Raw genomic sequence first — 27,125 nt, forward strand, 5'->3', positions numbered from 1 at the left:
TGCAGGAAATAGAAACTTGCAAACTGAAATCCCTCCATGCAAGCAGCATTTTCCCACTTAGCACACAAAGAGAGGAAAGCACTCAACAGGTGAATCTGATTGCTTCTTCCACTCTGTGTGCTTTTTCTTGCAGGTGCCTGAGGGAAGTCCTTGCCTTGGTGTGAAGTGAATAGAATACTGCCTGTCTCAGAGGTTGTGTGATGAAGGGATCCAGATGCACCTCAGTATTCCATGGCACGATAGGGAAGGCACAGTTTTCTGTTTGTTCACCTGCTCTCACTAACTGCAATGCACAGTGAACAAGATCTCTGCTGTGTGTGTCAGCCTTGCACTGCCAGTCTTCCTGGATTTGGAACCACCTTCTAGTTTTTATGAGCATTCCGAGATCAGCTGGACTTCTCCCAGGCACATGGAAGCCAGAGCAGTGGTTGGGGTGGATGTGGGGGTTATAGTTTCATTATTAAAAATAGGAGATGACAGAAAAAAAGAAAGGATGACAAAGAAAGTTGGCAGTAGTGGAGACTTGTGAAAAGGAAGGTGCTTGGAAAGAAAACAGGCTTGTATCATTTGGGCTGCTGATTATTCCAGAGTAAGCACTGCAGTCCCGGAGAGTCCGCAGCCCTGCTTTGCCTCCTTGCTCCAGGTTATGGAATGATACTGGTGATACCTGGTGTATTGCAGCACTCCTGCTTTCACGTGTGTGTGACTGCTAAAGCTTCTGTAGGGTTGGTTTGTGCTGCACACTGAAGAGCAATTCTAATCCCGTGCTTCAGCTGCAGTGCTGTGGTGTCTCTGACTTAATACACAGGTTAATCTATTAACACAGATACCCGTGGAGTATTTTGGAAGGGTTTGGTTGTTGGTTTTTTTTTGGCATGTGTGTTTGTTTCAAAATTAAAATAAAAACAGAGTTGTGCCATTTCCTTTTCCAGTCGACTTTGATTCCCTCGACTTCTCCCTAGTTTGCATTTGCTGGATTTTCCCACTTATCTCTGTTCTTGTTCATGCGGCGCATTTTAAAGAAACTCTTGTTGTCTGCATTTCTATATGAAGGCTGTGCAGAGAGATGAGTGGTTGCATGACAGAGCTACGTTCTGTCTTACAAGATCTCGACTACAAATCCATCTTACGAGGGGATCTTCTACCAGAATCGCTCCCATCTCATCTCTCCTCAGCTCTTGCAAGAAATCCTTTCTCTGGCAACATCACATAGCAGGGATGCAGGTTTTTCTTCAAGGGTGACCTGTTTTTTGAAGTTATTAACGGCAATGATTGGGTTGTGGGGTTTTTTGGTTCGTGAAGTTTTCTTCCCTCTTCCCACCACCGACTGGCAGGTGGCTCTGACCTGCTGTTCAGTCACAGCGCAGATCACCAGCAGGCACCGAGGAACCATCAAATCACAGGATGCTGTGGGTTGGAAGGGACCTTTCAGATCACGTAGTTCCAACCCCCTGCTGTAGGCAGGAACATCTCCGTCTGGCCCAGGTTGCTCACAGCCCCATCCAGCCTGGAACTGAGTGCTTGCAGGGAGGGGGCATTCACAGCCTCACTGGGCAGCCTGTACCACCGTCTCACCGCCTCCTTCACAGGAAAGAATTTCTTCCTAATGTCTGCTCTAAATCTCATCATATGATTCACTTCTCTTTTCTTACAAAGAGGTTTGTGGGTTTTGTGTGTGTGTGGTTTTTGGTTTGTTTGCTTTGTTTTGGTTTTGTTTTGCTAATGGAGAGGATTCCTTTCAGGAACACAAATATCTCCTTTCCACAATGCGGATAACAAAAAGATCCCCGGTGCAGCATCAGGTTGGTGTGGCAGAGGCACGGGAGCCCCCAGAGAATGGAACTGGGACTCAGTTACATTTCTCCTGCTGGCTTTCATGACCTTGGCAACATTGGGTCGTTTTTCCTCCGGTATGGTGAGCAAAATGGCAGGTAGTTATTTCAACTGATTTCTCTTTCCACGGAAACACAACAGACTCTTTGCACGTACGGATTACAAATCTCATTCAACCAATTGCTTCTCATAATTATTTCTTCCTCAGATCAACCGGAGTGAAAGTTCAGCTTTTCCCTGTGTTTTCAGTAGTCGAGGTGACAATCTGCATCAGTGACATGTGAGCAATCAGAAGCGGGCAGCAGCAGCTGCGGCAAACCTGGAGGCATCTTCAGGGTCTGAATCTCCACGTGTGATGCTGTGCAGTGATTTGTGCTGTGTGAAAAGAAGCAGACAACAGATGGCAGTGGGGAAATACAGAGACGGAGAGTAATGCTGCTATCTGAGATTTAAACAAAAAAGACTTTATTACTCTGACTAAACGATTTAATGGAATACTTGGGATGATTTAGAATAGTTTTCATTGCAGAAGTTGTCCCCCATTTCTACATACAAACACCTGACAAACAAGGAAACCTTTGGTACCAAACTTGAATGCCTCCGATTTTCTGTTGTGTGGAAGTAAATTTTACCTGTGCCAACTTCCAGCTGCATCAATCACAGCTGACAAGATTCCAGCTCCCTCCAGTGATCTGCCTCAGCCCCATGAATCCAACAGAAACCCTCTGGCTGAAATAGCACTCAAGGCTGCCTTGCACCTAAACTTCACCAAGGCAGCTCAACATCTGTTGTCCACTGCTACATTTTTGCTTTGGCACCACAACAAGTGAGCGCGACACCCATCTGGTTGCATAGCCCCACAGCTCCTGCTACAGGATCCAAAGTGGATCACTGCTCTTACATAGATATTATTTCCCTCTGCCTAAGGCATTATTTTAGAACACAAATTCAGAATCCTGTGAACTTCCACTTCCTTGGCTCAACGCTCTGAGCTTTCTCCCTCCCTCCTCTTTCTCTGCCTGCCTTCTGCCATATTCAGTAGCTTATTACCTCCCACAGAAACCACTGTCCTGGACTCAAAGCACACTGCCAGCAGCCATCCCAAGTCACAGCACTAGCCCAGCCCTCACTGCTACGTCAGTGACTGTAAGTGTTGCTGAACTGATCTGCACTATGTTTTGGTCTGTCAGCTGCCCTCCTGTGTTCTGTCCCAAAATACAGCTGACGCCCTGAGCTTGGAGAAGCAGGCATTAAAGCACTGACGGGCATTGGAATAACGGAACAGGACATGAAATGGTGATGCTTTTATTTCAATTGCTCCTGACACTCAGCTACTAATTACAAATTGGAGGAACGTGCTAGGGGATTGGGGATGTCTGTGCACACAGGCAGAAGTGCAGTTTCCCTCTCAAGATCTGACTCTGGTCGATCTTGGCACTGTCACACAATGGCAAGATTGAGTATTTTTAACACTTCTTCAGCAGTGAAAAGTACTATTTTTCCAGAAAAAAATACTCTGTGCACCCATGACTTTGGAAGGTGCTGCTGTTTAAAACAGACTGGAAGCAACGTAGTCCGTATGAACACCATCTATTAGCCCAGCTCCATTGTTATGAACAAACCAGCAGGGAACATCGAGGCCATGCTCAGGATCTCTTCTGTAATCCTTCTGCCAGCCCCTGCAAGGCAAAATACAGCCACACAAGTATCAAAGCAGAAAATACAAATTGGCAAAATAAGCTTTTCTTTGTCTTTTCTAAGGATTTGATTTCTGTTTCTTTTTCTTCTTTTTTTACCTGGTTACTATCAGTTCCTTGTTTTTAAATATCATTGTGGCATCTGGTTTCTTGGGATCAGACCCAGGATGCATTTCAAGTATGGCAAAGTCAATGGGGTGGAAAAACTGCCCTAAAAACAGAAGCCAAAATTAACATGTCAAGTACGCTGCACATACTGAAGCAGAAACAAAATGAACAGAGCCCCCAGAATGTCTGCATTGCCATGCTGCTTACCAAGGTCCCTCAGGGCTCTGAATGCACAAGCAAACACCAAGTTTTGTGCAAAGTTGCATGTATGACTACGATGTTATTTACTGTGCAGAAACTGGAATTCTCTGCAGACCATCTGGATGTGGTTCCACCTTCTGAGGGTAAGGTAAAACTGGCCTTTTCCAGATGGCCGGCCCTTCAGGTTACCTCACTTGGTGTCCTGTCTACTCGCTGTATTTATGACATACCACTATCCAAGCCTTCAGCTTTCTTTGAATCAAATAATGCGTTTGTTGATCTCTGAAATCACTTGATGAGACTGTGCTTAGAACCAGCCTGACATCTAAGGGATCCTGTTCAGGACAGGATTACCTTCTGGGCTCCTTCCCTAAGGAACACAACTCTTCCCTCACATTACGGAACAGAAAAGTGTGCTGACATTGCACCCTTATTCTGTTCTCTGTTTCGTTACAGCATTTGCCAAGAGTGACAGACCCAACACCCTCATCCACAGTTAGCTTGGCTCACTCTCCTCACCCCTCCAAGTGCACACCAGGACTGACAGATGAGTTCACAGCAGCTCATTATTTACCACAATGACCCAAAATGCAGGTCTGCTGCCCTTACCTGATTTTCTAGGAGAAAATAAGGATGCAAGGAAAATGGCTGTGTGTGAATGGAAGTGTGAAACCACAGCGTATTTTTCAGAAGAGAATGCACCACAAATCCCACTACACTGCAGGAAACAGGGATTCAATGAAGTCACAAGTTTCATCCTTCGTTTACCAACTTTACCTTCTTCTAGAGTAATGTTACCTAACGTGAAAGAAATCCTAGGCAATACAAGGCATTCTCTGGTTTTCATACATGACAGTCAACCAAGATACACCTTAGCAGCTAGTTTTCTGCAGATGGGGCCTCCCAACAGCCGAGTAGGCAGGGACAGTCACCTCTGTCTCCCTGCTCCAGAGAGCAGTGCCCAGCTATGTCTACCTGCTCCTGAGGGGCACTTGCAGCACTGTCAGCCATTGGCTCCTCCTAGAGAAGCTGTTGGAGTTTGGAGTGGAGGAGCAGGTGGTGGGATGCTCTGAGAAGGGCTGAACGGTCACAGTCAGCAGGTGATGATGTCAGGAGACCACGCCGCCCGTTGCCATGGGTTCTTGGAACACAACACACGCAGTAACGGTTCAGGCCTGCTGGCCGTTGGGAGTTGGGCTGGTAGAAGAGAAGGATGCCTGTGCTTCTGCTCCCCACCAAGAGAAAAGCACCAAAGTCCTGCTGCAACTGGGAGCCTCCTGCCAAACGCCAGAGGCTGGATGAGACTGTGAGGCTGAGGCGGAAGAGGAAGCTGAGCCAACAGCATGGGAAACGTGTGTGGCAGCCCCCAGCCAAACGTCCAAGGATGGATGAAAACGTGAGGCTGGCGAGGAAGAGGAAATTAAGCCAAAAAGATGACATCCTTGTTTGGCAACCTCCAGCAAAATGTCTGAGGCTGGAGGAAACTATGAGGATGAGGAGGAAGAGGAAAGCAATGGAAGATGATGACATCAAGATGCAACCGCCTGCAAAAAGGGCAAAGCTGAATTGAAGAACGTGGCTTATGAGGAAGAAAAAATGAGACCCAGGACTGAACATCTGGAAGGGGAATCTTTGCACAGGGCCCATGTTGCTGCGCATATATAGGTTATAGCATATATAGAGAGATATAATGTATTTTAGATATAGATATAGAGATATAATATATATTTGGACTTAATATAAGTTAATAATATATGTCATTAAACCTTAATATGTTATATTGGAACTGAAGTTGTGTGATCTTCTGTTGATGGGAGAATTTGTCTCTTGTGAACAGGCACATGAAGCCAATTTGCAAAAGCAACTGAGGCGTTTGGTGTCTACTCTTGAGCCTAACACAGACAGGTATGGCAGTGCAATGTGGCTGCCAGTCGTTGTCATGTGGGGCACGTGAGGCTTGTGGCAGCTGCAAGAACAGTAACCCAGGCCATTGTCCTTGTCACCACCCCAGCTCTTTCTGAAGCCTATTAATGGCCTTTTTAGCTCTTGCAAACCAAATGGTGGGAATACAAATCTGAATATTCAAAGTGACCCTGGGTCATTAGGCAGAGCTTTCTAAAGTAACACCTAAGTTTTGAGAGTTCATTTGAGACACACACACACACACACACACACAAAAGACATTTGAAATGATGCAGGTGTTGCAGCCTTACCAATGACTCATAATGAACCCATTCCCTTTCACCAGAGGGGAACACTCTCCTTGGCCTGTCTCCTCCTGCCCATGTTCCTGTAGAACCCCTCCTTGTTATCTTTCACATCCCTCCCTGAGTTCAGCTCCTTCTTTGCCTTGGCTTTCCTCATCCTATCTCTGCACACATGCGTAACAGCCCTGCGTTCGTAGCATTTACGAAACCAGCTAGTTTTCTTACCAGGGATGCACTAATTGTGGTTTGGCACATCTTAACTGATCTGCAAACACTACTTTCTCAGAGTGCTTGTATTTAGTAGAAAATGGACACGCTGGAGGAAGAAAACAATCCATCCAAGAGACTGGGGAACTGATGCAATAATTATTAAAACGGTCTGTGGATGGACTTAGCAAGGTAGAGTCTTGAAGACGTCCTTGAGAACAACAGATGCTACTGTTCTCAGCAGCAGCAGAAGAATTTAAGAAACAATCTTGCACAAAGCCTGAGCCCAGAATATTTTTCCAGAAATGTTAATATGGTTAATCAACATAGCCTCAATTTTATCCCCTTTCTCAGTTCAGAAAGGCCAAGTACAAGGTGGTGTCTGCAAGTCATGTAGCCTCAAGGAAAGAAAGCATGTTCACGATGTTGAAAGAATTCATACCTAATAATCCGTGCGTCTGTTCAGACAGTTTATGACTTTCCAATGTATACAGTCCTAAGAAATCCTTGTGCAGAGGATGTTTCTTCCATACTTGGTGCAAAACTATCACAAACGATGCGCCGCTGCCCATTGAGAGCACCAGGCTTTTTTTCTTGTTAATTATCAAAGTTAAACTGAGGAGAAAAAAAATGACAGGGCATTGAGCTTCCCAGAGTTAGCAGCTGTCACAGGAAAGCTGACAAACAAAACATGTCCAACAAACAAGCATGGCTTTATAAATTAATTACTTGATGTGTTTTAAAGTTAAGGTATTTTGTTTGGTCTACGTGAATCTGTGTGTTCATGGACAGTTCAAGACTCAGACTACATCACATCTGCAAAAGCCTTTTACAGAAAGATGTTTCCATCAAAACTCTTCCTGTAACAGCACAATTAATCACAGGTAGGTTAGTGAGATTTAGTGTAGCACCTCGTGCTTGGTAGTAAAGATGGTGTTAATAAAGCCACCACTTTCTTGCCTGGATGCTACCCGAGATCTTTTCCCTTTGTTCTACAGAAAAGACAACTCCTGAAATGCCTTGGTTAGCACCAGGATAAAGATTTGCTTCTCATTATGATAACTGTATCATCAAATTAGTTGCCATTAAAAAAAAAAAAGTATCTTGTATCAATCACAGCATTGCTGTAGTGCTCTGTTTCAGCGTCGTGCTTTGAGAAACTCAATGTAAATGAAAAAGAGGAGGAGGTATTGCTGTTCTTTTTCTAAGCTTTCTTCTGCAGGAAAACAATTCTGTAACAGATAAATCTCATGAGATATATCCCTGCTGACAGCACAAAATGTACCTGTCTGTATGGGAACTGCTGAGCCACGGCCTGAACCTCAGATTGATCACCTGAGGTGAGCACTGAGTCAGCCAGAGGAGCAGTGAAGGCAATTCAGCTGGGCTGCCTGGCTGCTCCCCTCCTAGACCTATTTAAGAGCTGGCTGCCAGCAGGGAAAGAGCTCTTCTGGAGATGGGCTCTGCTGGAGTTTTGTGAGTGAGCCCAGGAGAGGGGTAAGCCTTCCATTTATTCTCTTTTTGTTATCATAATCTGCTTTGTCAAACTCTCTTGTTTATTTCATAATTATAACATCTTAATATTGATTGATAGTACTCTATCCTATAAATATCACAATCTCCATGTCTCAAAATGGAAATTTGTTGCTAAGCATTATCATTCCTGCTCTCGATATCATGACTAAAATTATTCCTGCAGTGTTTGCTGAAGTCACCACTGTGTTAAGCACAATATAGAATGTGATTTTACCTTGGTCATACTACTGGAAAATCAGGGCAAATTGCACTTACCCTTCCAAGCAGTGGAAATCACCAATGCAATAATTTGTCAGTTACATAATGAAGTAGAGAGCAGAATTCAGCACTATTTGGATCAGGGTGAGTTTGTTTGCATCATCAGGCAACATATCTTAAAAGCACATTTTTTGATCAACCCTCCCACAAAAGTGTAAAAAAAAAATAAGCCAGCAATCTGCTATACTCTTTCTGCTGACATTACCTTTCTTGTTGAAACATGACTGAGTCAAGCCAGGTGAAAGTTGTCTTTCCAGTCTCATTCTGAATAGTGATCTTCTCAGGAGTTACTGTCACTTTTAAATTCAGGTGCTTGTTTGCAATGCCAAGTTTTCCAAAATATGTATTTTGGATCTTTGCATCGTTATTTACTTTCTTGTCACCAATGAGTTCTCCATTTACTGTGATGCCTAACATCAAAAGGAAACATCAAATACTGTTTTACAGATAATCAGCTGAGGTCAAGAAGTGTTGAGGTAGTTATATCTGCAGCTCAACCAAACAAATCCAAATTGAAAAATAGTTCAGAATCACTTAAGCATGTTTGTGCAAAAGTACAGTAAGGGAATACAGCTGTTCTGTAGGTGTCTGCAATGACAACCATTATTTCATTGATAAAAACTCAGTATTTCCTGGACCACAGAAGTTCTGTGACGGGCAGAAGCAGCCCATCTGGACTCGGTGATCTCTGGAGGTCCCTTCCAACCCTTACAATTCTGTGATCTCTTTTCCACATGCTCCATGAAATGGCAAACTGAGGATTATTTTATAGCCTATCTCTACTTACCGAGGCAAATAACATCTCTCAACTCCCACAGAGTTTTCAAACAATTAAAAGATCATTCAATTCCAGGAAGTGAAAACAGTCATGGTAACAGTATCCTATCACAGTGATAGGAGCCCCTGATAACTTTGCAGAAAAGATGGTTTGTGCAGTACAAAAAGAGAGAAGTAGCCTTTACAAAAAAGATTTTTCAATGTAAGTATTTTGATTTACTGCATTTTAAAGTGACAAACTCACCTGTAACTGGATCATTTATCAACCTTAACACAGCACCTGGTTTTTCATTGATATTGAAACAAATGGCATCTTCTTTTTGTGGCACTGATATGATGAAGTGTGGATCTCCATCAACTGTAAAGGCAAGTCACAGCTATTTGTATAGCGATGCACAAGGTCAAAGTTCCACGTGAACACTTAACATTGTGGCAGTGGATCTGCTGATAGAGGGGTCCAGCAGGACTGGCTCCTGCATAAGCTGTATGCCCAGCTTAGTCCAGCCCAGCTGTCAAGTGGAGCAGGGATGTCCCAGAGAAGCTGCTACCATATCTCCAAAGTGAACTACAACCTTCTTCCCCCTAACTTTCCAGGTGTGTGCCATTTATCCTGTGACCCTGCAGAATTTGGTACCCGGGCTACAGGATCAGAATGGGCACCTGTGAGTGCTTATCTTTGAGGATGGAATTATTAATGAGGACAGGAGGGGTAGAGAATAGACAACCACCATCACAAAGCCTAGCAAGTGGGAAGAGGACTAAGAAAATGACCATATGCAATCACAGTGACTCATCTGTTGAAAAACATTCAAGGCTATTTAAAGTAAATAGAAGTACAAGTCCTCTGGGAGGAAGAAGAAAGGTTGTTTTTGTGGAAATAAATTATCTAAAAACTCTGAGAATTGTGCTATTTAAACACCCACTTATGTTTTCCTTCTAAATAGAAAGAATTAAAACTACTTACCACTAGTATACCATGTAGGGCTTGATGCATACACATAGTGTGCTGGTGAAGCTGCAGAGAGCAGAAAAATAACTGTTAGAGAAACATCAAAATGGAATATTTATGCACTGTATGCAAAGTCCACGCTGAATGTCAGGAAGTTAACATGCTAGGTAAATTGCTAGTGTCACCCTAGTTCTTAAACTAAATGGAATGACTGTGTGTGTCTTTAGAATCAAGCAAAGCTTTAGGATTTATTCTGTAATCTAAATTGCTTTCAGTGTTTACACAAATTCCTAGCAATGTAGCTAGAGGAAGGCAGATGTCACAGATGCAAGGATTACACTGCCTACCAGCAGGTCTAGGAGCAACAGCACCACACATCTAAAACTCCTGAGGTTTTGTCATTTATTTTCAGTGCAATGAATGTGAGGCTTTCCAAAAAACTCCAGAAAATTGTAAAGGGAGGGAGGGAAACATTGAGAGAGATTGAAACTAATCTGAGCAAAATGTTAAATTCAACTCCCCCATTCCCAGCAATCTGAAGGATCAGTGGATATCTCAGTCTCTTCAACAAAACCATCTTCATATAAGTAACTGAATAATTTAGCCAGAGATGCTGACACATCTCACTCACACTCTTGCTTTACGTAATTCCTAAAGAGATGCACACTCAAGTCCATCCTCTGTATCTGAGAAAAAAAAATGTTGTTGTGATGAAATGGCATTTACTCCCTGACAGCTGTTTCACTGGAAAAAAAATCAGAGCTGGTCTTGTTCAGTCTTTATGGTTTTAGCATAGTGAGGAAAAACAGGTAATATTTGTCAAAATACAGCTGTAAACTCAGACAAGGCAGTTTCCATCCCTCCAGTGATTTCAGATGGCTGAATCATTTCCTTTGACAGATGCTTCTTCATGTAGAAATGCTCACTCATGACTTACCCTGTGCAACTACTGGGGCAGCCTGAGCTGTGAATGAAACAAAAATTATTTTAGAGGCTAGAAAGAATAAAAGAAAATCCCTCCCACCACCAAAGCCAACTCCAAGATCTTGTAGTTATGTACACATTTCTTAACACTCCTGAAAAAGCAAAACCGTCACAACAGCTTATTTGGGTTTTGTGCTGCAACAAAGCAAACTGTGATTTGCTTCAACACAGTGTCATGGACAGAAATCCCAGTGCACTTTACAGCAAAACTGCTACTTCTCTAAAGGTCCTGTAAGGGGCTGGGGACATCTGCTCCTTTTCTAATTCCTTTGTGCTTTGTTCCTAACTCTAATACTGTGATGTCAGTAAGATTTATCCACCCATTCCCACATATTTTCTGTCTTGTTTATTTGAAACTACAGAGCAGTGTTTGTAGATGGGTATTTGTGCTGAAGAAGCAGCATTCACAGAACACTGAAGGCATCTCTGTGAGGAGACCTGTCTACACGCCTGCGAGCCAACAGTGCTAGCCCTGGAAAGCAGCTTAGTTGTACTGGGCCAGAAGTTCATGATGGTGGCACACTGCAATTCTGAGGATCCACACTGAAAGCAGTATCCCCAAAATTTTCAATCCCAACCGTTTTTAATCTAATTGTAATAGTCTTAATCTATGGTGCAATATTTTCATACAATTGTCAGGGAATAAATCCAAACCTAAGGAAATCTAAATCTAATGATTAAAAAATGTCAGGTGAATTTAATAACAAATGTACGTACCTTCAGCTGTTATCGTGAGTAGAGAAGCAAAAGGAAGAAAAAGAGAAAATTACAGTTTCAGTTGTACAATTGAATGCATTCAAAAAAAACCCTATTGTTGAATTGTCAGATTCAACTGTACATCTTCAGTATTTTATAACAGTTACAAATCTAGACTCCTGTATGTGTAAAAATCATGTTCTTTTTCTACAAGCTGGGAGTGCTCTGAGTAGTTCTATTACTTCTATTATCACACAGATAGAGGATTTTCTTGGAAAGAGATTCAGAAAAGGACCTGTGAGTCACTCAGGTCACTCCGAATGCCTGCCTCATCTGCTAGATGCTCTTATGTTTTATATCTCGTAGTGTCCATCTGTAAACTACAAAATCATTATGCTGCATAATGTCTTGAATGCTAAATTAATTATGAAGCGTTTTTATGTCAGTATTCCATCATGGTATTTCTGAATAAATAACACAAGCAATTTTATCAGCAGAATGCCTGTCGAATTATTCCATATTGTAGGGCACCTAGCAATTAAGTGGTTGCAAGGTTTATTCCACTTGAAAGAAACTCTTACTAATCACCAGGAAGCATTTCTGTTATGTTAAATCACCTTAAAGTCAGTCCTGGTTATCATGCCCTGGTTATCATATCATATCAATTCAGAAGGTAAGAATGTTTTTCATGCAAAAGCCAGCAAATGGATTAGAACTAGGAACTGGGACAAAACTAGGGGCACTAGGCTAAAGTTTCAGGGGAAAAAAAAAACAACAGATGTAGAGAGATGAGACTGGAGAGCCTCGCAGGAGGCTTGTCAGATCTGTGGAATTAGGGAGAGATGAGAATGGCTCAAACAACACATATCTGATGACAGAGTGGCTTTGGGGTGCACTGAGAAGATAGAATTTGTCTCCCTTTGCTCTTAATAAAGAGGAATAAAGTAATTCCACTTCAGGTAGGCTAAGCAAAGAGGCTGAATTGCATGAAAGTACAATGATTTACTGAGCAAGGAGTTAATAATTAGCCAAAGTATTAAAGGAGATGAGAATAAATGGTGCACTTTCAATACTACTTATTTTTCCTTCTGCAACATATATGAATACCATGTTTTACAGGTATCACCACCTCTGATATATTCTGCACAAGGAAGATCTGGCAATATTCCCTTTTCACACAGAAAGATGCTCCTGCATTTACTTTTAAGTATATAAACAATCAAGGGGAAAGTGATGTGAACAGAATTGAATTTAACTGAATTATGAGATAAGAAATGCTACTTTCTTGTGATGCAATATTTTATATATTAATTTTAAATACACTGCTTTTAAATTTATAGTATTTTCCCCATATGAACTGGTAGTGAAGGATGGTTTGATAGAAATGAGCTTTAGAAGGAAAACTAATTTTGCACAAGCCATACATCTGCAGGGCACAGAAAACAGTTTTTTCCAGTATGTGTTTGAAACTGTGCTCACACAAGTCTTTCTTCAGATGAACATGAAAGCAACTTTGATAAAACTGTGAGGATGTCTGTACCTTCAGTAGGTTTATCAGCAATCGCTGCTTGATTTTCGTCGTCTTCTGGCTTTGTTACCACCATGGACGTCAGTGGTGTCACAAATTTGTATTTTAGTGATAGATCCAGGGCTTCCGCTGTAAGATTCTCCTTTTCTTCTCCTGTAGCTGAAATGCTGAATACAGGGAGAGACTCCTAGCATCAGTGATTGCCAAATTACTGTTGAACTCTGAATTAAGTGCTATTTTTAAAAGTGAAGTAATCTCTCTGCAGCTAAAAAGACAAAACTGCGTTTTCCATTAATGATAATTTAAAACTGTTTAATTTGCTAACTGTAAAACAAATGCTGAGGTTGTGGAGATTTTCCTTATTGTTCTTTATGCTTTCCTATTGGCATCTCAGTGTGATGATGAGCAAAAACAAGGAAATAGATCTCAATCCCAGCTTTACATCCTAGAGGCTGGAGCAGCCCCACAGCTTGGTGCTTTCACTGAACGTGTGACTCTTGGGATAATTACCGTTTTTCCAGGAGTTGTTCAATGGTGAGATAAGCCCAAAGCCTTTCAATGAAATCTCCAAATATATATTCCTGCTCTTGGAAAGCTTTAGCTGTTTGCTCCTTATCTTGGTGTGAAGTAAATGATAGGGCATCATTAGCCTGTTAGGAATAAGGAAAATAAGCCAGGGACTCCCAGTATTTTCCAAAATCAAAACCTTAACACCTGAAAATCTTAATTAATTGAAAAACATTGTGGTCCAATGAAGAATTTGCCCAGGAATTGTTTAGCTTCTGAAAAGCTCAGTAGTGTATGCTATGAGACATAATGCACTTTCCAAATTCAAATGACATTTGATTAGTTAGAATTTGACTACTCAGGATTTAAAGAATCGTGATTATGATTCTTATATAGCAACTTGTTCAATATGAAGACTACTGCCTACGAGCACTGAACATCTGGCTTCTGAAAGAACTGGATAGGATATTCAGAGAGTAAAGAAAACAAAATAAGTTAGCAAAGCTTATTCAGTCACGTTGCACAAAGCTGTTCTGGATTAACCCAAGTGTAACTAACAGACTTAGACAAGAAACTTGCCTAAGGAACTTGTAAAAGCAATGCCTTTGGTGCTCTTGCTTTCTCACATACACAGCAATACATGTTCTCACTGAGGTGAAGACATACGTGTGACTATTTTAAGTTGTGCCACCTTTGAACACAGATACTTTGTGGAACAAGAAAATAGTCAAAGAAATCCATACTTACACCTTCACCTTTCACATCCACTGTCAAACTGTTTTGGTTGATGTCTCTAAGGCGCCCAGCCACCACAATCTCAGACCCATCATAGAAATGCTTAAAGCTGTTTTTAGTTACGTCTGCAATTTCATTTTCTGGGTAGTTCAATTCCACATCCATTAGCATAGGATTGGACACCTCATCATAAAAACCCTGTAGGATAAAAAGAAAAATATTTAACCACCATGTTTTCTTTAATTTATGTGTAGATCTGTAACCAGTGCTATTTCAGCAGTGAACATTTAGAATGCATTTTAGAGGAAATATGTAAATATTCAGTTACATCTCAGAATACAAAACCTAAAGTCTACAAGGCAAATGAGGAAGGACACACCAACTTTTTGGTCTCACTAAAACAGAGGGAAAATACCCAAGAAAACATGCTGTGGATGATGAGTTCCATCATCATTCATCATGAGACTGGGATCTCATGATCCCAAGGTTCTTTCATTTCATAAAGTAAGTTTCTAGACCAACTCCCTGAAGAGACTGAAATGATAACACCAGCCAAGAAGATGAGGCATTTGATCTTGTAATTAAATCCAGCATACAACATTTTGGCCAGTCTTTCCAATGGATGCTATTTCCACGTCAAAAGCCAAAAATTCAGTTCCACATTACACTGATGTCTTTTGATGTCATATATAATTCAGAATGTTTCAGAAGTACTGTAAAATAAGTTAGCTTGCAGAAAGTCCCTAAATGCAGAATATCTAGAGCCTTTAACCTCTGTCGGCCTTCTCCTCTTTTGACATAATCTGTGAGATATGGAAGGTAGAGTGACTGCAGCACTTTTGCTTATATAATGTGGCACACACCAAGGTGTCCTTCAGAACCATGTCTGTCTTGTGTCACCTGTGCCAAGTTTTGAACACTCTTCCATAGTGTGGGGAGTCTCTCTTTAGTGGTTTTTTTTTTTTCCATTATTTCAGAAAGGAAGAAGAAAATCAAATGCAACCAATGTTCTGACTACAGCATACTTGACTGCCTCAGTACCAGAGTACACTTTCTGCTTTTTGATTACTTCAGAATTAAAAAAAAGTTAGCATACTTGCCAGAATTAACACATCTCTCATCTAATTTAAGTTGTGATTACTGTACCTGGAGTTGTAAAGCTGAATCAGAGTCAGGATAAATCCGACGGGCCAATCCTTTGTTTTCCAGTGCCATCTTCTCCAAGAAGTTGTAATCAACACCATAACCAAAACCAAGATTGTATAAAGTATACTTTCCTTCAATGGCTTTTTTCACATGTGTCTGAATGTCCTGAGTATTTGATATCCCTACATTAAACAAGAAAAAAAGGTTGAGTTTCTTCATAAATAGATAAAATTAAATGTGTTTAGAGGTGTTTGGATTTCTTAAGAGACATTATCAAAAACTTGTTTGGTCACATGATGATGGTGTAGTAGCATTTCAATCGTGAAAAAGGAAAAAGCAGAAGTCAAAGATGACGGCCTATTTTAATTTAAAATGATTTTTGTTAGTTAATTCACTCTGTTATTTCACCCAACACAAACTTACCTACATTCGGTTGGCCATCGGTTAACATGATAATTATTGAAGCACTTCTCTTGGGCACAAGGTTTCCTTCATGAGCAGCCTTCAGCATATCAATTCCTTTCATCATTCCACCATATAAATTTGTCACTGTAAGATAGACATAGAAATCTGGTTTCGACACAGTTAAAATAACAGACCATGTTTCATGGGAATCTGAGAAAACCTGATTGTAGTATGACAATGAAAAGTTGGAGTTTGCTAGCAAGGGGATGTTTAGATACAAAAATAACTGAGCTTTGCAAACATAAGGATGAAAAGATGTCATCTGTTGCAACAATTTCAAGTTTAGTAGTGTCCCACTGACAATTTTTAAAGTGGTAGCATTGCATTCGCAGACTGAATTGGAGAATTAAGACACTCAACAGCCTACAAGTCAAGTACTCACAGCCTTCAGTATCAATGCCCCGGACAAACTTTCTTGCTTCATCCAAATTTTCAGGAGTGGCTTTGATTAATGTTTCCTTCCAGGTGTGCACATCGCTACCAAACAGTATGAAATTGAAGTGGTCATCTTCCTTAATATCATCTAAGATTTTTAGAAGTGCTTCTCTCGTCTGTAAGAGGAAGAAATTTAATTTAATTGTTCAACTATAAAGAAATGGGTGCTTGCAGCTTTTACATAACTAATCTCTCCAGTGCTTTTTTCTTTTGTTTCTTTCATACAGAGAATTGTGGATCCAGCCTGATCCACCCTTCCTATTCCTGTGTCTATTTCAAAGTAATTCTAATGAAGTTATCCAGTTGCAATTACATCTGGAAAATTGTTTTAGCTGAGAGGAAAATCAAATCTTACATCACAGATTGTTGGCATGGCAAAATTAAAATGCTGGAAAATAAGGTAGCTACAGTTTTGTGGAAAAGGTCATAAGCAAACGTGGATATTTTAATGCAGCACCAAAATTTGAGAGTTCTGATCATTAGATTGGATTGAGTAGTCCCAACTACAAAAAGAGCTGTTCCCAAGAGGAGAGAGAAAGAACAACATTGATAATGGACAGAGCACTATATATATATATTTTTAATTTTGAAACTGGCCAACACATCTGACCTCTCTGAAAATGCTGATAGTCTGAAAGTTTTGAAATAATAACGTCTAAGTAAGCAAAACATAGCCTAAATGTATAGAGTTTTATTCTACAGCAAGACTTCAAGCTAGTTTTTACAGTATTGAGAATTTGTGAAGCCACAGCACAAAAGCATCTGGTATAACTCAGAATAATAGAATCATAGAATTGTTTGAGCTGGAAGGGATAGTTAAAGATCATCCAGTACATCTCTCCTGCAATGAACAGGGACATCTGCAGCTAGATCAGTGCTGAGAGCTTCCTCCAGCCTGACCTTGAATGTCTCCAAGGATGCAGCACCCAGCACATCTCTGGGTAATCTGTGCCAGTGCCTCAGCATCCTTATCATAAAAAGCTCCTTTTTACACCCAATCTAAATCTCCCCACTTTCAGTTTGAAACAATTTCCCCTTGTCCTGTCACAGCAGACTCTGCTGAAGAGTCTTTCATTTTCTTTCTTACAGCTCCTTTAAAAATTGAAAGGTTGCTCTCAGATCTCCCCAGAGCCTTCTGTTCTCCAGGCTGAGCAGCCCAGCCCCAGCTCTCAGCCTGTCCTCACAGGAGAGGTGCTCCATCCCTTTGATTAATTTGATGGCCCTCCTCTAGATCCAAAATGTCCACATCTCTTCTGCACTGAGGACTCCATTTCTGGATGCAGTACTCACCACCACGGAGTAGAGGGGCATGGCCACCTTCCTGACATGCTGATCATGCTGCTTTCGATGCAGTGCAGGATATGGTTGGTTTTCTGGGCTGTGAGGGCACACTACTGGCTGCCAGTCCCAGTACTGGTCTCCAAGGCACACCACTCATCACTAATCTCCATCTGAACACCTAGCTATTGACCACCACTCTCTACGAATGACCAGTTATTATTTATTGAACAATCCACCCATCAAATCCATATCTCCCAAATTTAGAGAGAAGGATGTTAGGTGGGACCATGTCAAAGGCACCCTACGTCACCATGTCCTTTACATCATGACAGAGGATCTTCCACCGAGACTCTAAAGTAGTGTGATAACTTACCTGTTGTATTTCTCTTCCACTCATTGAGCCACTGATATCTATTATAAAAACAACGTTCTTGGGCAACTTTGGAAGATTCGTTGGTGCAAAGAAGTGCACAAAGTAGCCATTGACAATCTAAAAAGAAAGGACATCAGATGTTAGCAAACCAATAGCTTTCTGTATTACAAAGATAAAATTGATGAAAAAGAAAGTACTTTGATTTAGACTCTGGTCCCTGAGTAGACTAACAAATTCTTACCAATCTTACCTCCATCCATGAGCCCAGGAGCGTTGTTTAAGTTCAAACCTGAGCCCGCTTGACTTCCACCTGTCTCTAGCAGTGTCACAACTATGCCTGCTCCCATCTGTTCATGGACTGATTTGGAACCCACTCTGTATTCTGACTTCGCACCACAGCTTGCCTCATCCTGACAAATTTGCCTGATGATCTGGACTCTTGGCTGAATCTGAATACCATCTCTAGTCTGCCTTAAGTAATCTGGGACTGGAATCTTGGTGAGGTTGAGCTGTCATAGCCAGCTTCCTGCCCTTTAGGGAACAATTGACCTTGACTACTCTAACATTTATCTGTGAAAGATAAGCACATTCAACAGTGAAAATCTGCCAGACATTTATCTGCAAAATTACCTGCAGATTATCTGGAGTTGTTCTCTTCACATCGTATTTAACAATAAAATCTCCATCCAAGAGTGACTGTGAGCAATTTTCACAGGTTCGCTGTTGATCAAGAGATGGCTTGAAAGAGATATGCCCCTGAAAAGGAGAAACTTCTTTAGATCTGAATCTTAATAGCTGAAAACTTTCTACAGAACACAAATAGGTCTGCAAGTTTGTAGAGCTGGTATATTTAGATTCACAGACATAAGGATGACCTGTTTTATATGGTTAGGTATATTAGTATATTAGTATATCTGTATAAATAACTAATAGCTCAGGGTTGCTGCCTAGGTCTCTCTTCAGATGTTTTCTTCCTCATCTTCCTTGGCTCCATCTTCCTTCCAGCCCTTCACTCCAAATGATACGTTTGATAAGAATGTTGAGCAGTCTGTGTGTTAGGACTTCTATCACTTTCATACATGAGAAAACTACTTGTTACTGACACCATTCTTCCACAGGAAATACTCCAATTGGTGTCCAAGCTTCCACGTGTTGTTGTGGGACAAAGGTGCAGTTCCATGCTGATAGTTGCAAGTGTCTTTCCAACTGCATGGTGACAGCCTTCAGCTTCCTAGCTTGGAATTCAGAGTTAATTTGCACAGAGAAAGCTTTATTTACTCTATTTTTAGCCTCTTACTTTCACTGCTAGTGACTGCAGCACTTCTACATAGTAAATAAAATATGGAAGGCATTACTGTACCTTTCCATGTGAGAAAGTTTTCTTTATGACATTTTGCAGATCATTGGTGATGAATGTTCCTTCTGCTTCCAGCTCGCTGATACCTTGTGGCTCAAAGATATTTACTTCAATCTGAAATATGAATAGAAAATTGTTTTTATTGGCTATCCCACAGTGTATCAACTTAGACATTTACAGGAGGATCTGAAGGAAATGAAGGATATGAAGGAGGGATTTTCTTAAAAGGAAAACAAGTTTACTTTTGTAATTAATAACAGCAGTCCAATGTATCTTCTACATAGAACTTAAAAGACAAATTAGAAACAAACAAAGCTCTATAGAAATGGTTAGTAAAATGGTTAGTTGGTGGAATTTTGTCAAATGTCAAATAAATACCTAAGTCCTTCAAAAATATAATCCAGCTGTGAGCCATGGCCAAGTTTGATATATATTTCAGTTTGCCTTTCATCTTAATATGTTTGAAATAATGCTCTTAAACATACAGGTACTGAGTTTTGTAGTGGTTTTTACACAACATTTGATGGGTAAGGCTGAGTTTTAACAAAGCAGACAGAAGTGATCAAAGACAAGTTTTAGCACAGAAAAGCCAGTGTTCTAGAATGCAATATATGCATCACTGTAATTTAGCACAACATATTTTTATAGTGATGTGAGAAAGACCTATTTTCGTAGTGATGCAATGAAGGCATTATAAAAGCTATTTTGCTCCAAAATATCTTAATAGCTCTTCAGTTTTCTGTATGGCATTTCTTTTGGAAGCTTACTAGCTGAGCTAGCTCAGAAGCCCATCAATCAAAATCTGCAGTAAAGCATATTGGTGGGGACTCCCCATGTGGTTCATTACAAATATTATGGGGGCCTTCAGTTCAGCTGTAGGCCAGTGGGAATGATCACGGTGCTCCTCTTTCTACACATGTACAGAATCTCACCATCTCTTAAGCTGCAGAATTAAATTTGACATCTACCTCAAAATCTTTGACAAGCTGCTTCGGTTTTACTTTGATGAACATCTCATATTTTCCAAATTGTCTCTTCAGTAGTTCTTCATATGTGAGTTCAAAAGTGACTTTACTGCCTGCTGCGATGTTGACTGAAACAGTGAATTTTTCTGTTTTCCTTCCCGAAGCCCTGTGTTTAAGTGGGTAAGAAAAAAATTATCCTCTTTCACAATATTTCTTGCTTGGATCTGGTTGGGGCAGTACAATTTTTAAAAAGAAGTAACACAAAGATGGGAATTTTCATCAGTTGCTAAAGTCATAATCAAACAGCATAGAGTTTATCCAAGTTTTCCTAGGAGCTTTGTCCCAGAACTGGATATGCACATCATGTGAAAGACACAGAAACTTTCTTTTCTTAACTGCAGATACTACCTGCCAGAAGCTGTATTTCCTTCTTTATAATTTATGCTAAAATGACTCTAAATTAATGATACTTGTCCTCTTGATCCTATAAGAAAACAAACTTCAGAAATATGCCAGAGCAAGATATGAATCTCACAATTTCCTATAGGGTAATGGCATGGAAGCCACACCAGACATCATTCTTACTTGACAAGACCAGCAGTCTGTCCCTTTGAAACTGCTTTCTCATACTGCTGTTTGGCAGCTTCTTTTTCTTTTATATTTCCAGGATAAGTGATGCCATCAATTGTCCTGTGGGTGAAAAAGTGCCTTATTTAGCTGATTGGCTTGCACTGATACATGGAAAGTTATTATAGGCATATAATATATTATATAATTGTATAATCTGTAATCTCTATTTATTAATTGGTTTGCTCAAAAGCATTTTCAGGATCCTGCAATTGCCAAGATTTGAGCACAAGTAATGAAGCACAAATGAACAAGTCTTTCCAGAGGCTTTACCTGGAATGAAGAGCTCTGTGCTTAGCACTGAAGAGAATCTGAAATATTTTTGTCCTTGAAAATGAATTAGATCTAAAAACTAGGCTGACAGCAACACACCTTGCACCTGCACTTTAGCAGCTTGATCGTCTCGTCTTATCTTGTCTCATCCCATCCCATCTATCTCATCTCACAGCAGGATGACTCTCTGGATGAGACTCATCTGCCCAAATGCAGGTGTCTATAGCTGAAAATTTCATCCATAGACTACTCACACCAACAAGCAAGCATTTTTCACAGGAGATGAATCTCATCCTAAAATAAAAGTTCTAGCATAACTTAGAGTGATTGTACCCTAAAAGCATCTGTTTCTTTTCACTGAAAATAACACAGGGCTAGTGTGATTAGCTGAGATGAACACTTCTAAGCTGAAACCTAATAGAAGTGTGAAAATTGCATATTACTGCATCTAAAGACACAAATTTAAGGAATAATTTCCTCTATTTCCTATCTCTCAATTGAACACTTTCAACGTGAAGAAAGAAATTTGTAATGCCAGTTACAGTAATGGAATGCCAATTAAGTGATGGAACTTCTGGGGTTTGATAACAGCAGAGTAAAATAAGTGATGTTTCTGAAAAGTTGAGTGTATCCATGGAGAGGATCTCCAATTCCCCAAGGTCCGTGATAACAAAGAGACATAACTGAAAATCAGTCACTTTTTTCTATAGATGTTTGCCTACCTCCAAGTATCTTGCATCTGAAGTTAACAGTATCAGAAAATTACTCAATCTATCAAACAGCAAATTAAAACTGAACTTTTTGGCTTGGCTACTGTATGAAAATTATAAAATTTACACACATGCTGAAGTTGGTAATGAAGGCTGTCTTGGGGAGCTCGACATCGAAGAAGACTTCTTTGTGTGCATTTCCACGATTGGCGGCTCGACTGGTGATGACGTTGTGGGCAAATCGGGAGGTCACTTTGCTATCAATTTTCATTCTGTATATTTCTATCCCATTGACAACCTGTACATTGAAGATGAAAGAACAGAGCCAGCTGTTACAGTGATGTCTGTCATGATTTTATAGAAAGAAATTACTGCAGGAGATTCTATCATTCCAAAGTGAAACAGGAAGACCTAATCATCAGACGTGGGACACAGCAGTGTTTCCTTGGGTGTCTACAGAACTGACAGAGTTATTTCTATGAGGCATATCTACAGCTCCTTTAACAAAATACTGCCACCTTGGCAAAGATGATGCCACTGTAAGAATTGCTTTTTCTCTCCACTGAGACTGAGACTGAGACTTCCGTAGTCAGCACTGCACTGCTGGTATCAACCGAGTGGCTGACTCCCAGAGCAGGGATGGAAGGAGTCATCTTGTATAAAAATAGATCTAACCAGTTCCAGATGAGTTTCAAATCCTGTTTTATTATCCTCAGTTTCCTCACCACTGAGGCTCATTCCTGTTTAAGAAATGAAATGAGTTGGGCATGACTTGTTTGTTTTGAATGCTCAGGAATAAGGTTATTTGAGACTGCAGGAAAACACAGGAAACAGCGCATGTGCCTCTTTAGGCAGCTCTGCAATAACAAGATCTGATTGCAACATAATCAGCAGTGAAAAGAAGCTTGTGAATTTTGTGCAAGGCCTGATCTCTGGTGGGTTACTAAGAACTTCTCCCCCCGAGATCAAAACATATTCGGCATTGCTGAAGTGGCATCCAGGTGCCAAGTGGAATCAGCCTCAGAGACGCAGCCTCTTGACTTCCTTAGAAATAACTACAACATAAAATAAAAACAGTGTTAGAGACACTGCTATTTATTAAAATACAACATGAGGTTGCAAATTATTTGTTCACACTCCTTCCCTGTGCAGGACTCCCTGTCTGAGCTTTGAAAAGTACAGACTTGTTAGTCTTAGTGCCTAAACCAAGCAGCTCTGGGCTCCTTCTCACGTTCCACACAGCCAGGAATGCCCATTTGCTCAGACTGGACTCAGAGAAATCTTCTGCGAAGAATATTCTTGTCACTTACAATCTTTAGCCACGGCCTGATCAGAACCAACCCTTCATATAAGAGAAGACTACTCACCAAGTCATTATCAGAATTTCGCTTCTGTAAAGAGAAGAAAAAAAAAAAAAGGAAAAAAAAGTCATGAGTAAAGTAGGAAAGCCTCATTTAGGCATCTTCTTGGGAATGTTTTTTCAGGTCTTTTAGTACGTATTTTGTCTTTTCCAACTCATTTTCCTTTGGGAGATAAATAGGTTTTATATCAAAGCATACAAAATGGTTTGCATACTCAGTCACAAACACTCTCCAATCATCAGGCAGACTGATCTTGATGCTTTTAACCCGTTCCACCCCACCAGCCTCTCACTCTAACAGTGGAACATCAGATGGCAAATCAGCAGGCTCACAGAGAGGGAGCATACTCTGAAAGGCTGCATGGAGGGGAAAAAGAAAGTTGCTCTTTCTCAGAATGACTGCAAATATCAGCAGCTCTACAGAAATACCACGTGCTCTCATGACCTGAAAGAGATAACAGGATTGAAACATACTTGGGAACTCATGTTACGATAGTGTCTTGTGTAACTGCGTTCCCGTAATGTTGGTTGCAAGTCCTTATCTCATCTGGCTCCAAGGGCCTCATGGGTCACATTTTGTACAAGTTTTCTTTTCGTGTTTGCACACTCCACTGAACAGAGCAGTAAGGACGCAGAGAGATCAGATCAGAGATGTATGTTGGGCACATTCATGGGTTTTGTTACTTTTCACATTTAGGACTTCTACAGGTTGAAAATAGAGACACACAAGACTGGGATTTTTTTCTTTCTTTTTTCTTCTTTTTTTTTCCCCAGGACTTTATATATAAAGTCAGTGGTAATGCAGGGATTTGGAGAAAGCTTCTCTAGTTCTGTAAGAGTCTGGCAATCCGTATTTCAAACTGCTATTGCCACACAGGTGATTTCTGCATGCATGTCTCCCCTGCTTCACAAACTGACGTGGGCTTTTTTAATGCCTGTGTTGTGCACCCACCACTTCAAATCACTCCTTTACAAAATCTATCTTTTCTGTATCCATACTCTCATTACAGTCAATCATTTCATCTTCTTAAAACAAACAAACAAACAAAAACCAACCACAAACCAAAGTATAGACCTTAGAAACAAAAAAAGTATCTGAAAAGTCTGCTTGTTCGGCACCCTTTTCTTAAAAATGTGTTACATTTTAGCTACAAATCCTGCAATTCTGACTACTACTACCTAAACTAATACTTCACACGCATTTCATTTTTCCTGAACTGCTGATCTGAACGTTCTTTAGCAAAATTACGGGTTCCACAGTAGTTCTGAATGAGTTCTGCTCTGATTCTGTCAATATTTTTAGTGCTACGCTGTCATTCTCGCTGAAACAGCAAGTAGAGGAAAATCTTCCAGTGAAAGGTATCGTGGCTTGGGCGAATCTTGGGCAGAGATACTCAGACCCCATCATCGTGGGCTGCCTGCTTGAACAGAGCCTGATCTGACACGGGGCCAGATTTGCTGGTTCTGCTATTTTGTGATATTTCTCATTCTTAGTGATTCACTTAGATGGAAAGCTGGAGACCTCGTCATTTTGAGCTCAGCAGGCAGAAAACAGTAACATCCCATTAAAAACAGTGTTACGCAATTCTGAAAGAAATGAGATTTCCCTGACTTGTGCAATTACAGTCAGAAGTCACATTTACAATGTTTCCAAGTGTTTCCACAGTTTTGCCAGTAGCGCCAACTATTGGAAAGGTTTTCTTTTAGTTAATAACAGTGATATTCATTCTTCTTCTGTAGAATGCTCCACTGTGGCAACAGCAAAAAATACAGATGCAAAATATCTACTAAAACCCAAAAGTAGAGGAAAAAAGAAATTTGAACTCCCAAGAATAAAGGGTGGGGAAAGAGGGCTTCCATTTCAGTACTTACTGAAAGAAACCGTGATTTTATAGCTTGGGAAACTGAAATACAGCATGACTAAGAGATTCAGCAAAGACTGTACAGTTAATTTGAAGTGACCTATGGCTGCACAACATATTTATGTAAACCTCTATGTACTGCATAGGAAAAATAAGGCATAAAAAATTATTTTCAAATCAACAACAACATTAAAGATTTCATCACTGCAAGTGATGCTAATTGGAAATCACAGAGAAGAGAGAATGGCTCAACTAAGTTATGCTAAACTGAAACTTGCTTATGACCTACACAGGAGTCTTGCTGCTGCCAGAAGGAGAGGGTAGAGAAGGAAAGCTGCATCACTGCTACCCGTGCACTGAATGCTTTGAATAGTTTTATTTAAAAAATAAAAATAAAAAAATCCGCCCTTAATAGTTATGTGTATACAAAAAGAAGTACAAATGTACTCAGGCATCTTAGATTTGGGGTTGGTTTTGTTGTTTTTTTTGGTTGTTTGATTGTTCCTCAGTTTTCAGCAGACTTGGCTCTGCCAGTTGAGTTTATCTGACTGTAGCCTTAAAGGTAGCTTTGACAACTTGAAGGTACCAGATAGACTTGCAGACATCTTTCACCACCCGTCAGTGGTGAACTAACTGCTCAAAAGAGCTAGTACAGAGATTTGGACTGACTCCATCACAACACACAACAATCGTTTCCATTTCAATAAAATGACATTTGCAAAAAATATATAGCATAAACTGGCAGAATCAAATATCTTTTCTGTGAAGTGCTGTGCACGTACAGATGGAACATAGCACTGAGCCTTGGTCATCTATTTAGGGAGGCTTTAGCACTGTAAGGCATTAAGAGAATTACGGTTGGTATAGAAATTGAGAGGGAAAAAAATACATTATATCTGGGATAAGTATGAGCTAAATAAGAATCTTTGGCATTTCTAATTTACAGTTGTAAATCTCAAGGTGATTTCAAAAAGTTAGACATGTTATTATCCTGAAGAGATCTGCCCTCTGTAATCTTCATAGGATTTAACCGCTGAGGGAGAGGAAAGCCATTTACTGAGTAGTGGTCTGCAACTTAAATGAAGATAATTACTCAGAATATCAGGAAGCACTGCCTTATTCAGAGATCTGCCAAAAGCAGAATGTGGGGCACAGATATATTCCATGTTATGCTAACACAAATCTCTTGAGAAAAATCCTACTAAGTCACTTGGGCCACGGAAATGTTTATCAGGACGCCACGTTACATTCCTGTTACATTACTTCTTTTTGGAGCCATCTTTCACTGTCACTGCCATTCAGGTGCTATAATGAGTTAAATGGCAGCAATGAATCTTTTACACATCTGAATGTAAAAGCTCTAGAACGCTTTACTATTATACAGCAATGACAGGGAAAACAGAGGAAAGTGATGTTTTGAAAAAGAGAGATAGGAAGAGAGATAGGAGAGCTTCTTCATAGCTGATTCAAAACTGAGGCTGATTAAAGTTCCAGACCCAAATCTGAGCTGGTTTTCCTCGATAACAGAGAACAGAAATCTCCTGGTGGCAGCACTGTACGAGCTCCCTGGAAAATGATGATAAATGGCAGGAAGTTAATCTACGAAGAATGGGAGCAGCACACACGGTTGACTACTTACCTTAACGTTTCTGACATGTGTTACCAAAAAGTCTGATGATGCAAAGGCAGGAATCAATAATAAAATGTAAAGCAATAGGTGACTTTCCATTTTGGAAAAAAAGTAAGATTCTCATCTGAACGACACAAATAAATACACAGTGCTTTGTTTACAGAGTGTTAATAGATAACCTCATGTGAAAAGTGGGATTAAGCGCACAGAAAAAATTAAACACTGAATTTTGATTTGTGTGATCTACAGAATATTGCTACAAAATATTTATGTCGAGCTGGGAGAATATTTCAGCCATGGATCTTCTATGTAATATCACCTGTAAACAGAACTCCAACAGCAATTTCTGTATTCCTTCTGATATCTTCTGAAAAGCTGTCATGCCTCAGCTTCACCACAGCTGTTCCAAAGCTCGCAG

General features: G+C 40.4%; 1 protein-coding gene and 1 long non-coding RNA gene across 2 annotated transcripts; one reads left to right on the forward strand and one right to left on the reverse strand.

Moving 5' to 3' along the window:
• Nucleotides 1-3,122: 3,122 nt before the first annotated feature.
• LOC128078333 (inter-alpha-trypsin inhibitor heavy chain H3-like) lies at nt 3,123-26,854 on the reverse strand. The gene is made up of 21 exons (XM_052678429.1): nt 26,717-26,854; nt 23,223-23,246; nt 21,987-22,153; nt 20,831-20,935; nt 20,249-20,411; nt 19,284-19,394; nt 18,554-18,679; nt 17,924-18,040; nt 16,217-16,385; nt 15,793-15,918; nt 15,370-15,551; nt 14,236-14,421; nt 13,492-13,631; nt 12,994-13,148; nt 10,711-10,737; nt 9,789-9,839; nt 9,069-9,182; nt 8,253-8,457; nt 6,696-6,868; nt 3,630-3,741; nt 3,123-3,512 (listed from the first exon to the last, which is right to left on the reverse strand). The coding sequence occupies exons 1-21, from the start codon at nt 26,804-26,806 to the stop codon at nt 3,383-3,385; spliced, it is 2,673 nt and encodes an 890-aa protein (XP_052534389.1). The 5' UTR covers nt 26,807-26,854; the 3' UTR covers nt 3,123-3,382.
• Nucleotides 7,676-11,943, forward strand: LOC128078339 (uncharacterized). Its single transcript, XR_008205587.1, has 2 exons — nt 7,676-7,750; nt 11,120-11,943. It is a non-coding gene; the product is annotated as an uncharacterized LOC128078339 (long non-coding RNA).
• Nucleotides 26,855-27,125: the final 271 nt, after the last annotated feature.

This window comes from Tympanuchus pallidicinctus, unplaced genomic scaffold (assembly GCF_026119805.1).
Source record: "Tympanuchus pallidicinctus isolate F22 unplaced genomic scaffold, pur_lepc_1.0 scaffold17, whole genome shotgun sequence".
Taxonomy (NCBI): domain Eukaryota; kingdom Metazoa; phylum Chordata; class Aves; order Galliformes; family Phasianidae; genus Tympanuchus; species Tympanuchus pallidicinctus.

Bases quoted from the DNA above. Each gene is read 5' to 3' on its own strand.
- LOC128078333 (XM_052678429.1), bottom strand. From the start codon at position 26,806: ATGGAAAGTCACCTATTGCTTTACATTTTATTATTGATTCCTGCCTTT. The intron at 23,247-26,716 runs GTAAGTAGTCAA...TTCTCTTTACAG, and splicing joins CACATGTCAGAAACGTTAAG to AAGCGAAATTCTGATAATGA. The intron at 20,412-20,830 runs GTAAGAATGATG...ACTTAAACACAG, and splicing joins CAGACTGCTGGTCTTGTCAA to GGCTTCGGGAAGGAAAACAG.